This window comes from Phoxinus phoxinus, assembly GCF_949152265.1.
Source record: "Phoxinus phoxinus genome assembly, chromosome: 20".
NCBI classification, from domain to species: Eukaryota; Metazoa; Chordata; class Actinopteri; order Cypriniformes; family Leuciscidae; genus Phoxinus; species Phoxinus phoxinus.
In genome coordinates, this window is record NC_136895.1 from 24,555,818 (window position 1) to 24,568,062 (window position 12,245).

Below are 12,245 nucleotides of genomic sequence, written 5' to 3' on the forward strand. Positions count from 1 at the left end.
GTGATAGTGATAGTTCTTCTCAGCTGCGGTTAATGTTCGAGAGCCATAAGCAATGACCCTAAGCTTCCCATCTTGCTTTTGATAGAGAACTGCTCCCAAGCCTTGGTGTGACGCATCAGTGTGTACAACAAATGGCTGAGTGAAATTAGGGAAACCTAAGACTGGTGGGTTAAGCAAACATTCAATTAACTGTTCAAGTGACTGTTGGTGCTGGTCACTCCACAGGATTGGCTTGTTTGAGGGCACAACGTGACTTATTTTCTTTGTTTTAGTTTTCCGTGGGTGGTCAGGTACTTTCTCTGCTTTCAGGAGGTCATACAGACAGCTGGCCTTCCTAGAGAAGTCTTTGATGTACTGTCTGTAGTAAGTGAGTAAACCAAGCATTTTCCTGAGCTGGCCCACCGTCTCTGGTTTGATTTCTTTCAATGCTCTTACTGCTTCAAAATCGGCTGGGTCAACTTTGCTGCCCTCTGCAGACACGATTCTTCCCAAATAACGGACCTGGGGCTTACAGAGGTCACACTTACTTGGCTTGAGTTTGATGCCATACTCTCTGAGGCGCTGCAAAACTTTACGCACATCATTCACATGGCTGTCGAAAGTCTTACTGAAAACTAGTGTGTCGTCCAGATAAGGAATGCAGATGTTATCCCGGAGCCCTTCCAAACATTCCTCCATACAACGCTGAAAAGCTGCAGGAGCGTTCATGAGGCCGAATGGCATGCGTATCCACTCATAGAGTCCCCAGGGGGTCACAAATGCTGTCAGTGGTCTGCTTTCTTCAGAGATAAATCCCTGGTGATACGCTTTTCCCTGATCTAAGAGGGAGAACCAGGAATTACCACCTAAACTGTCCAGGATGTCTTGGACCCGAGGGATGGGCTGGCGGTCGGGATGCGTCTTTCGGTTCAGATCTCTGTAATCTATACACAACCGGAGGGTCCCGTCCTTTTTCCTAACGCACACAACAGGTGAAGAGTATGAAGAGTTGGACTTCCTAACCCAGCCCTGAGCTATGAGGTCATGAAGGTAACCTTTCATCTCCTGATACAGTGGCCTGGGCACTGACATGTATGTGCGATTGACCGGTTCCAAGTCCTTTAGAGAAATAGTCATTTCCAATCGTTCAATGCAGCCAATGTCATTGTCTGATCTGGAGAAGGAGTGACACTCTTCTCTAAGCATTTGCCTAACTACTTCTCTCTGCTCTTCGGTTAGGTGACTTAACCCTACTGGTGGATCCCACTGTTCACTAACATTACATGGGGTTCGAACGCTGGTATGATTCACTGTGGCTGAGGTGCCAGCTTTTTCAAAGACTTGGGCAGGTAACACAGTCATAATGGTTTGTACTGTACCGATTATTGTGCGTCCTAGCAGGGCAATGTCATGGTCAGTGGGGTTAGAGACATCAAGCATAATGACAGGACAACCACCTTTCCTGACTCTGACTAATGTGTCAAAGAACTCAAGTCCATCTGGCCACTGAGGGTTCAGGTCTGGCTGAAAAAGCATCGTCATGTCCGTTTTGAAAGGCTGGGAAGCTACACGGCACTCAATCTGAATGCTACTGTGTTTTGGTACAGCAGCCTTCTTTTCCTTTATTTTCACCCCATATTCATCTGTCTGTTCTGCGCTAACAGCCTGTATAAAAGCGCTCACCTTGTTTCTTTTGAGGCTTGGAAAAGCTTTTCTTACTGTACTGTACCGTTTAGTCTTTTCGGTCATTGCCAGGATGTGCTCGATAACATTGAAACCTATGATGGGATGAGATAGGTGACAGCCTTTCATTACCAGCACTGGGATGATCAGTTCTTTTGTTTGGTCAGTTTCAGAGGCTAGCCGAAAAGTTGTCTCAATCCATCCCAGGTACGGCATTTCAGTCCCATTTGCTGCAGTCAATCTTAGATCATCAGGTGAGTCCAGGATTTCTGAAACATCCCTCAGCCTCGCGTTTGGGAGGAATTCCTCTTTCCATCGTTCATCAATGACTGAAACCTGAGAGCCTGTGTCCCATAGAGCTTGGAGGTGTTGGTGATTCAGGTGACACTCAACAAGACACTGTCTGCCGACTAACGAGGTGACCTTATGGGGGTGGCAAACCTGTGCTAGAGATGGCAAAGAGTGGGCATTTTCCTCTGTGCAGAAAAGCTTTTCACTGGTAGAGTCAATTTTCTGGTCAGTGCATTTTTCCATATGTTTGGTCCAATGCTGGTTTTGACATGTTTTGGAACAATACAGTGTCTCTTTACATGATGAACATTGTTTCAGGTTCTCAATTAAATCTTCTCTGGCACAATTTGCACATTTCTGGGACTTTTCGATAGCTATGGTTAACACTCGTCCCTCAGCGGTAACCCTTTCCCGTTTAAAGGGGCCTCTCTTGATGGTCTGACTCCCCGGATTTTACATCCAGCTTGAAAATGTTCTCCACTCCCACATCGGAAGCAGTGTGTGCAGCGTTCATCGGTTCTGGCCTGCTGACAGATAAAACACCTCCTTGTAGCTTGAGCAGAGCGGTTTGTATACCAGTTAGGTGCATATTGATGCTGTGCAGGGTCAGGTGGTGCTTGGGGCTGTCTGTAGTTGCTGTAATACTGCTGCTGGGGAAGAGGTGGCTGGGGTTCCCTATCTGGCCTCCTAACTGGAGGTGGGGCATAAGCATAAGGCTGTGACTGAAACATAGGCTGCTGTAATGTCTCCTTAATCTGAGCTATCTCTGCACTGAGACCTTTTAGAGAAGCTACACCCGTCTTAAGTTCAGCTAACTCTGTTAAGAGTTCTGCGGGTATCTTCGCTTTGACTTCCTTCGCAGAACACTTTGCAGATGGCGTATCTTCTGACTGGACTACACTGACAGTTGTAGCAGGCTGTGTGGCATTAAACCGCTTTTTGTTTCGTCTTTCTATTTCATTAGCACAAGCAATGTTAAGCTTCTCTAGCAAAACCTCATCTGATGTTTCACTATCTAGCAGAAGAGGCTGCATGTCTATCCTGATACTGTCACTCTGGAGACCCGTAAGGACTGTGTGTAAACACATACGCTGGACCAGCGCCGGGTCATACTTAAGTCCTGATTCTGACTCCTGGGATGCAAACAGTACTTTCTGCCTCAAATCGAAGACGCGCATCAGGAAGCTTTGAGGGGTCTCCTTGCAATGCTGTGATTCTGAAGTTAGCTGTTTGTAAAGTTCTGTCGCGCTCTTCTCTTGAAAGTGGGAACGCAGGATGCATCTAAGTGTGGGAAGAGTTAGCTGGGGTTTGCCTTCCAAGTAGCTGCGGAGCTGTGAGCCTGGAGAAATGGCCCTGATTACTGCATCTACAATCTCTACCTCAGGATAACCTCTGTTGAGTCCATTCTCAATCTGATGGGCAAGGCTGGAAAAAATCAGTTTCTCTCTCTGGCCCGGTTCACCTATCTGGCCAGAAATTTTAAACTCTTTGCGCCAGTATTGACTGGGCTGCGGCTGAGCGCTGGGTGAGGGCTGCATGCTCACCTGAGGATGGACAGGGGTTTGGGGCTGGCGCAGAGAATCACTGATCATTGCATTGACTGCAGTAACCTGCTCAGTTTTCGCTCCTTGTTGTGGGGTTACAGCTGGTTCCTCTGTTCTGCGCTGTGTTTCTGTTGGTTCCATATCATGTTCAGTTTGCTCTGTTTTGTTATTCATGCCACTGATCATCTCCGCCATTTTGTCTTGAAGTAGTAACAATTCCGACATGCCGTCATCTTCTAACTCTGACAATTCCTCTCTTTCAATGAACATCATGATAAGAGTCATCAATGAAATGCGGGATTTGTCTTGGACATTTCTTCTCTGTTCACCTGATATGCCAAGAAAATCACATATCTCTAGTAACTCGTCTTTAGTCAGGGTGTGCAATTTCCCTACTAACTCTCCCTGTAGCTCTTCCAATGTGGTTGTCATGTTGACAGGACAGGAGAAACTTTTACCGTGCAGGACTTGAACCAGATGGTCTTTACTGTCTCTGATGATCTCTTAATGGCCTCAGTTGACACGTACTTAACCACCAGGATCCAGGTCCCTGAACAGCAACACTTTCCTTCCTGCCCGGGTTGTTATTGGGGGGATTTAGCTGGCTCGGAATTAAGCGACCAGTATATGGCCACTGGACATCTGAACAGCTATCCTCGCTGGGGCCTCCAAAATGTTACACCCCTGAAAAAGGGGAGAAATAATCACGAGAGTGATACGGTTAGGTTTCCTCACTGAAAACTTTAGTGTTATCTGTTTGCAACAATAATACATTTTACAAATCAACAGATCCACATCTTTTACAATAATACATTTGACAGATCAACAGATCTACAGCAAATAGTAGTTTTGTAGGGTATATGGCTTATTCAAGTGACAACAGCATACTCTAGCATTCACTGGAACATATATGTATATATACTCATTTTGTCAATATAACTTTAGCTGTCAATCAAGCACAAAGTAGCTTTAGCTCAGTAAAACATAACTACATTTACCAAAAATGTCAATAAAGTGCTTAAAACACATTATACAAATAACACAGCAAAATAGATTATTAACTGCGTATCTGTTCATTCACAATTGACATAAAATGGCGGCTACCCTCGGTATGAAGCTATTTTTCTCTGTATCCGAGCGGGGGCTCCGCTCACACACGCACATATCACACTCTGCAAACTTAACTCTAACTTACTCAAAATGTTACTAAAACACACCTTCAACACTCTTGACATGTTAACACCTTATTACATTTACTTTTATACCAATAACGTACCTGAAAAAGGGGAGAAATAATCACGAGAGTGATACGGTTAGGTTTCCTCACTGAAAACTTTAGTGTTATGAGGAAAAGACCGCGATTTCCCCGGAGAAAAGGGTTGGAAGACAAAAGCAATCAATCACGGGCGCATAGATTAAGATCACTTTGGCGATCACAGATCAACACTTTTTACCCGTAAATTAGGCACTACAAAATGAAGTAATCAATATAACGTTTACATATTCGTCTGATAATTGTTACCCTTTGTACACATGTCAGATTTGGACTTTTTAACACAATTATATGAACTGTATAAATCCTTATTACTAATACTGAACGCATGAGCTTTTTAACCTTACATATTTTAAGATACTCACATCCTATTTATTTACTAAAACCTTTTAACTTATAACATATTTTAAGATACTCACATCCTATTTATTTACTAAAACCTTTTAACCTATAACAGTACAGTAAGTATTCCTTTAACCTGTCACATCTCCACAACATGATCGTCACAATCTTCATCTGCAATACTTTGGATTTTATTATAAATATTTACGTGATTAATTTGTTTGTCTTTATAATATTAAATTTTTACTTAAGAAATGTGTTATTCCTTATTCAAGTTTGATCTTTGACCTAATCATTGCTTGTCTGCATGAATCCCATTGCACCAAAACCTTTTAACTGTAATGTGTGTAAATTCAGTAATTATTTCTGTGGTTTAGTCTCTGCACGCACCTAGCTAGTTCAGGGCACTACTAAACAACATATGTTGTACTATAAACGAACTAGTTTAAGGGATGAGGATTTATTTGGCTCCCAAGCTGCTTTTTTTTTTGTAAGTTAGCGTGATGTAACGTCACGTCATCGCGCTGCACTGCGTAGGGAGTCTCCAAAATACTTTCCCTGTAACTCTTCGCGACCCTAATGAAGATAAAAAAAACCCAGAACATTTCACTGAATCTGCAATCATCTATTAGGAACAAACAGTGAAAATGAAGCATTTTACATTTCTCCTGTTGTTGTGTCTACTTGATTACGGTAAGACATGTTGTATGGTCAACGATGAAAACAAACGTGACGTTTTGTTTAATAAACTGTTCGCTTTAATATTTGACAAAATAAATAATTTATTAATTGAATTTTGCTCGACATTGTTTTGTTATTTGCTTCAGACGATAAAAATAAACGGCGAACGAATGCTCATTACAAATTACTCAATATTAAAACTTGTTTCACATTAAAGTTGGTTTCTGCGTTCTGCGTAAAGTTGGACTTCTGCGTTCAATACCTCGTGAACGAAACGGCTACTACACAAATAACACCTCTATTCAATCGTAGGAACGTAGACAAGCAACTCCAACCCAAATTTTCCTCAAAACGAGCTTTCCTTTACAGTTGACAAAATACATTGATCTCTATGCGCAGGCGGATGAGAGACACGAAGGAACCGTCTGCAAAGTGCACAACTCGAAACGCGTTACTTAGCCTACTACAAAAAACAGTCAATAACTTAATGTCACACACTAAAGTACCAAATTCGTGTGGGTCTAATGCTTAGCAGTGGTATATTAAGTAATTAGGTTAGAGAAAGACATTACAGACCATTTTTTAAACAACCTGTTCCACCCATAGACTGTAAAAAAATATGGACGTAGTGTCCGTGACGTCACCCGTAGGTTTCTGAAGAGCATTTTTGAAGCCTAAAGTGGGCGGAGCCGGCCGTCGCCATCTTGGCCTCGCGTCACCGCTCGTCACTCCCGGATAACAGAATATGGGCAAAGAGGCGGAGCTGAGGAGCCTGGCTATCTGAAACCACGCCCACCTAGCGCGACGTTATGGAGTTAGCTCTGGTTAGCGCAGGCTTGGGAGCTAATGCTATGCTACTCACAGTACCAAGTCTGCGACTGCACAGGGGCTCGCACTAAAGTGACACTGACAGTTGATGATTAAAATCAGAATGCCAATTAAAAGGTCCTGTTTTTGCCCTTCGAAATATTATAATAGTTAAAAGACATAGCTACAAGTGAGACTGTGTATCGTGATTCTGTACAGCTATTCTGCTAGTTGAAAATGTATTATGCAGTAACTTTACAATATTACTCCGAGAGTGTGTGTGAGTGTGACCGTGATTATGTGCAAACATGTCAGTCACTCTTTTATTAACGTTACAGTCTATGGTCCTTCAGCGCGGCATCGCTCGTCAAGTTCGTAGAGAGCTTTATTATTCAGTCCATTTTAAATTCTGATTTTGGCCGCATCTCAATTCTCAAATGAGTCAAAACATAGATATATTACCTATGAAGTTCAAGTAAATGCGCTAGAAATCCGCGTTCATTCAAGGACGTGCATTTATTGCATGGACGGAGAGACACAGACACCTGCAGGATTTCATCTGACGGTACATAAGCATGTTATAATCTGTTCCAGAGCAACGGTACCGCAGAACGAGTGTAGCCTTTATATCTATAGACGTTTTTAAATCTGAAAACTCCACAAAAGCAACGAAATTGTCAGACATCCATTAGTGCATGTTCACCGAGAAGAACCACTGGAATACAGCGCTGGTTCTCTCGAACGACACTCGACGACAACGACGGAATCCAAAGCCATGGGCGAAGTAATGGGTGTATTAAATTATATGAAATAATCCCGAAAAAAAGCACAAACACGGCAGAGATGGCAAGTTCAGCGGCTGGAATTTGCTGAGGTGAAGTGACGGCTAACCGGCTAGCATTTACATCAGCGGGAATCCACCTGTCACTCAAAAGTGGACACACCCTTAATTTTGCAGAACTTTAAATATTAATCAACTAAACGGGTGAGTTCTAAAAAAATTCACCCCCCTCACAGTTGTTATGAAGGGCAAAATTAGCTGTATCTATAAAGCCACAGAGAGAACCAGGCTGTAAACATGTTTTTTTCTGCTGTAAAGTTGGACATTTTAACATGCGGGAGATACAGATTTGACTCCCTTCTGCAGCCAGCCTCAAGCGGCCAGTCGATGAATTGCCGTTTAATTCACTTCCGTGTTGGTTTCAAGAGAGAGACAGGGAGGTTGCCGCTTGGTTCCACCATGGAAAATGATTGTCCTCTGTATGTGCTGTAGTTATTACAATGTTTCACATATAGATACTAGGCTACAGCATTTAGAGGGCAATCATTTTACATTTTTACTTTTACATCTTTACGTTTGAGTCAAACGGTTTGACCGAAATTATTAGGTTTTGTGTGTGTTTTTTTGTAGGGTGTGCTTACTTAAAAATGATTCAATAACCATTACAGACACATTGAAGGTATAAGGTGAAACTGTATACTTTGCTCATAACGGTTTCAACGTTATTTTAAAGCAGTTTCCTCTGTTTTAAAGCATTCCTCTATAAATACATCCATACAGTAAAGAAGTTACTTTTTCCAGGCATTAGGCCTACAGTAATAAATCAATTTAGATCTTTTTTTTTTGGATAGTAGCAAAAGTGTGTTTTTGATGTGTTCATCGATTAGGATATAAAGCTTACAAAATGTTTATCATAAACTAACGCTAAGACCCGGTATCTGCCTTACCTAAATTTCTACAGCCAGGACCCTCTACTGCTTTGTGCTGCTGCAAAGTATTATTTGATTAAAAGTATTTTAGTGAAGCTTGATTAAACCAACATCAAGTCATTTTAAAGCTTTAATCTGTGAAAACTCTGTTTTCAGGTGTGTTTGGAGTTAATTGGCCAGTGTCAGTGAAAGAGGGAGATTCAGTCACTCTAAACTCTGATACTGAAATGAAGGATGATGATCTGATCCTGTGGAAGTTTGGATATAGCATCACTTTAATAGCTAAACACAATAAACTGGCCAACAAAATCACTGTATATGATGATGTTCTTGATGGGAGATTCAGAGACAGACTGAAGCTGGACTATCAAACTGGATCTCTGACCATCACAAACACCACAATGAAACATGCTGGATATTATAAAATACTGACCAACAGTGCAAGAAAGAGTTTCGATCTCACGGTCTCTGGTGAGTTAAATATTTATTTCACCTGTTTTATGATTAAATCAGCACGGAAATACAAATATTAATCCAAACTCCATTTTACTTCTGTTGTTTGATGATATTCATTTTCAATTTACACTTCAAACTATTTATTTTAGTAAACCAAAACTGTTTTTGTTTGTTCTGTGTGTGTTTTGTGAGACAGTTGTGAAGGAAATATCAGTGAAGAAGGGAGATTTTGTCACTCTACACAATGATCTTACTGAAATGAAGGATGACGATCGGATTCAGTGGAGTTTTGAATATGGACCTGTAATAGCTGAAATCAATAAATGGGCCAACAAAATCACTGTATATGATGATGTTCTTGATGGGAGATTCAGAGACAGACTGAAGCTGGACAAACAAACTGGATCTCTGACCATCACACACACCACAACCACAGACTCTGGAGTTTATGAACTTGACATCAACTATATGAAGATGATTTTCACCCTCACTGTTTACGGTGAGTTAAATATCTGTTCCCTTTCAATTCGGTTCACTTTGTCATTACGTTTGCTAACCCTTATGGAAAACCCCATCCTCCAAATACAAATGAAGCCTTACACTGTAAAACCCAGATAAGTTCAGAATCCTTACATTTTGAATGTGCAGCTTTAGCATATCATTACTATGCTGTGAAGCAGGGGAGTCTCAAGACGTTAACATTATTGCCCTGCTTTGACGTTAAAATTACACTATAAGCAGTGACTCTAAAATAGCATTCAAAAGCACTGGGGAAATGCTGCGCTTTACAGCGCAATTTCCCAACAATTAAAACATTTCTTCATCATGATATTCTTACAACATTCAAAAAGCAAATAAGAAATGTTCACAGATGTTTTGATTTAACATTATTTTCAAGTTGTTGTTTTATGGTTGCTAGCGGGGCCTAAGTGGTTGATAGGGCGCGGCTATGAAGTTATTAAAATCTTTACTAATGAGTGCCTTTAGTACTATGACCTATCACAGCCGTGCTGATATCATTTAACATTTAGTTAGTCGTTTGGGGTGGTTGCCAGGGTGCTCTTAGTATATACCAGCATCCTGTGATTACCGGCCTCGTGCCTATGGCCGAATCACAGCCGTGCTGATATACAGCAACAACGCATGGTTACGAGTGTGATATTCCTTATTTAACATTTAGTTAGTCGTTTGGGGTGGTTGCTAGGGTGCTGTAACTGGTTGCTATGTTGTGGCTATGAAGATGTTAGGCCATTACTTATTGGCTGCTTGATAATGTAAATCCTCTGAGGGAGAGAGAGAGAGAGGGAGAGACGCAGGGCGCTATGCAAGTTTATTTATATAGCACATTTCATACACAATGGTAATTCAAAGTGCTTTACATAAAATAAATTAAAATAATCAAAATAAATAAGAATAATAGGATGTTACTAGCATGATTAGCAGTTGTTAGCATGGTTAGCATGTTGTTAGCATCATGCTAGCTTGATTAGCTTTCCTCTGTTTTAAAACATTCCTCTATAAATACATCCATACAGTAAAGAAGTTACTTTTTCCAGGCATTACAGTAATAAATCAATTTAGATCATATATAATTTTTTTTGATGGAAGGTGTAGGCTACTATTGAAGAACCCCATAGTTGGTGGTAGACATTTTATATGTGAGGCATACATTCTTTGTAAACCATCTTGAAGAAAGTTGTCCACTAGTTTTTGAAGTGTTCACCCAAAATAACCAAGCGATTACATAGTGGTGGCATGTAAATTACGTAGCCTACATGAGTCAGCTCGTTTACAGAGATTTCCTGATCTCATTAGCATAACAGTGTCATTCAAATGTATGGTAATCCAATCAGCCTAATTAGTCAACGACTGGGCCAAAGACAAAGGGTGAGATTTAAGTAATCTGACTCACTTAACAGAGAGAACAGGACTGGCAGGAATATCAGCTGATATCATCATCATAATCTTAAATGCTAAATTCAATGTACAGAACTTTCTCAGTTTATTGTATTGAAATCTAAATTAAAAATGTAATAAGATTGCAACCCAACACCCTCTTAGGGTAAACAGAACAGAACCAACATGAATGCATGCAAATATCATTTATTCAAGATTTTAAGTACATAATTCGAGAATTGATTCTGATTCAAAGGGCACTCAGAAGGCCAAATCCTGACTGACCAGGAGCTGGGGATGGAGGAGGGTAATTTGTTCCTTAGAAACGCGATAGCTGTTGATAATACTGAAGGAGCTTATACATGTATACAGTGATAGGCGTTGTATTCCTATTGGTCGAACGTGGATCAGCCGAGATTCAGCTGATGAGCGCTTGACTGACCTGCCAGAACTGACGCTACGCTTAATAAATGTGTTCAGCATTCTGCAAAAAATATATTTTCATTTTTTTCTAGACTATTAAAGTCGTAAAGTGAGCAGTATATATTAAAGGGGTCATGACATGAGAAACCAAATTTGCCTTGATCTTTTGGTATATAAGAGGTCTTTGTACCATTAAAACGTCCTGCAAGTTTCATAGCTTAAGACGTCCTCCCCATTATAAACGAATTATTTATTCAATCAAGCTCTAAATACAGCTCGTTCTGGATCCATGGTAAGAAGTGACGTCACGGTACGAAGTGACGTACCAGCGTTTGCATATGACCGCCTCCAGAACAAGACAACTACGCTTTAAGCGCAAGACAACTACGCTCACTTCGTATCGTTGTCACGCCCGCGGTCTCGGATCCTCCACAGCGCCACACAGTCATTCAATGTAAATCTGTGAATGGAACTGCAGCGTGTTCTAATTGAGAGCCATTAGTGCAGATTTCAGACTGACCTGATTTTTTTCATGTTACCTCGGTCCAGAACAAGACGATATCAGTCCGCTTCAGTTGTGTATATTAGTCTGTGTCAGGTCAGTAACTATTTGCCGTGTATGTTCTTCCTATGTGGAGTAGCGTATGAAATTCATGAAAGCATAAACCCTTTAATTTAAACAAACTCATGTGAATAGCCTTTATTTATAGCAGTTATTTTGTGTGTTTTTTATGTTTTTTTCTGAGAATAAACATGACTTTGTTTCCCTCACTGGAATTAGGCTACACAACTTTCAATTTTGTAAAACAACATTTGGACAATACAGTTTTTCTCAGTCGCTTTGGTGCATTTCTCACATCACTATTTACATTTGCGGAAGGGGAAGGGGAAGGGGAAGGGGAAGAAGAGGCCAAGTACATAGGCGGATCCCTGATGAAATCAGGGGTACAATTGTGGATCATGTTGTCAATCACGGCCTCACAATGTCTGAGGCTGGTCGAAGGGTGCAGCCAAATGTTGGGAGAACCACTGTAAATTCAATTATTAAAACAGGCTGAATAACACAAGGACATTAGAATTCTGCCAAAAGTGTGTTTCTGATGTGTTCATCGATTAGGATATAAAGCTTACAAAATGTTTATCATAAACTAACGCTAAGA

The 12,245-nt window shown here is 40.9% G+C and overlaps 2 protein-coding genes across 2 annotated transcripts in view; both read left to right on the forward strand.

The window, feature by feature from the left end:
• The window catches only part of gpd1b (glycerol-3-phosphate dehydrogenase 1b), a 154,677-nt gene that overhangs the window by 21,308 nt on the left and 121,124 nt on the right, over positions 1-12,245 (forward strand). The gene's annotated exons all lie outside the window — the stretch shown is intronic.
• LOC306988763 (uncharacterized protein) overlaps positions 1-12,245 on the forward strand; it is a gene marked incomplete at its 3' end in the record, with an annotated part of 40,414 nt that overhangs the window by 4,895 nt on the left and 23,274 nt on the right. The window contains exons 2-3 of the mRNA XM_079593912.1: positions 8,467-8,781; positions 8,963-9,265. Of these exons, the coding sequence (XP_079450038.1) occupies positions 8,467-8,781; positions 8,963-9,265 (618 nt within the window). The remainder of the gene's footprint in view (positions 1-8,466; positions 8,782-8,962; positions 9,266-12,245) is intronic.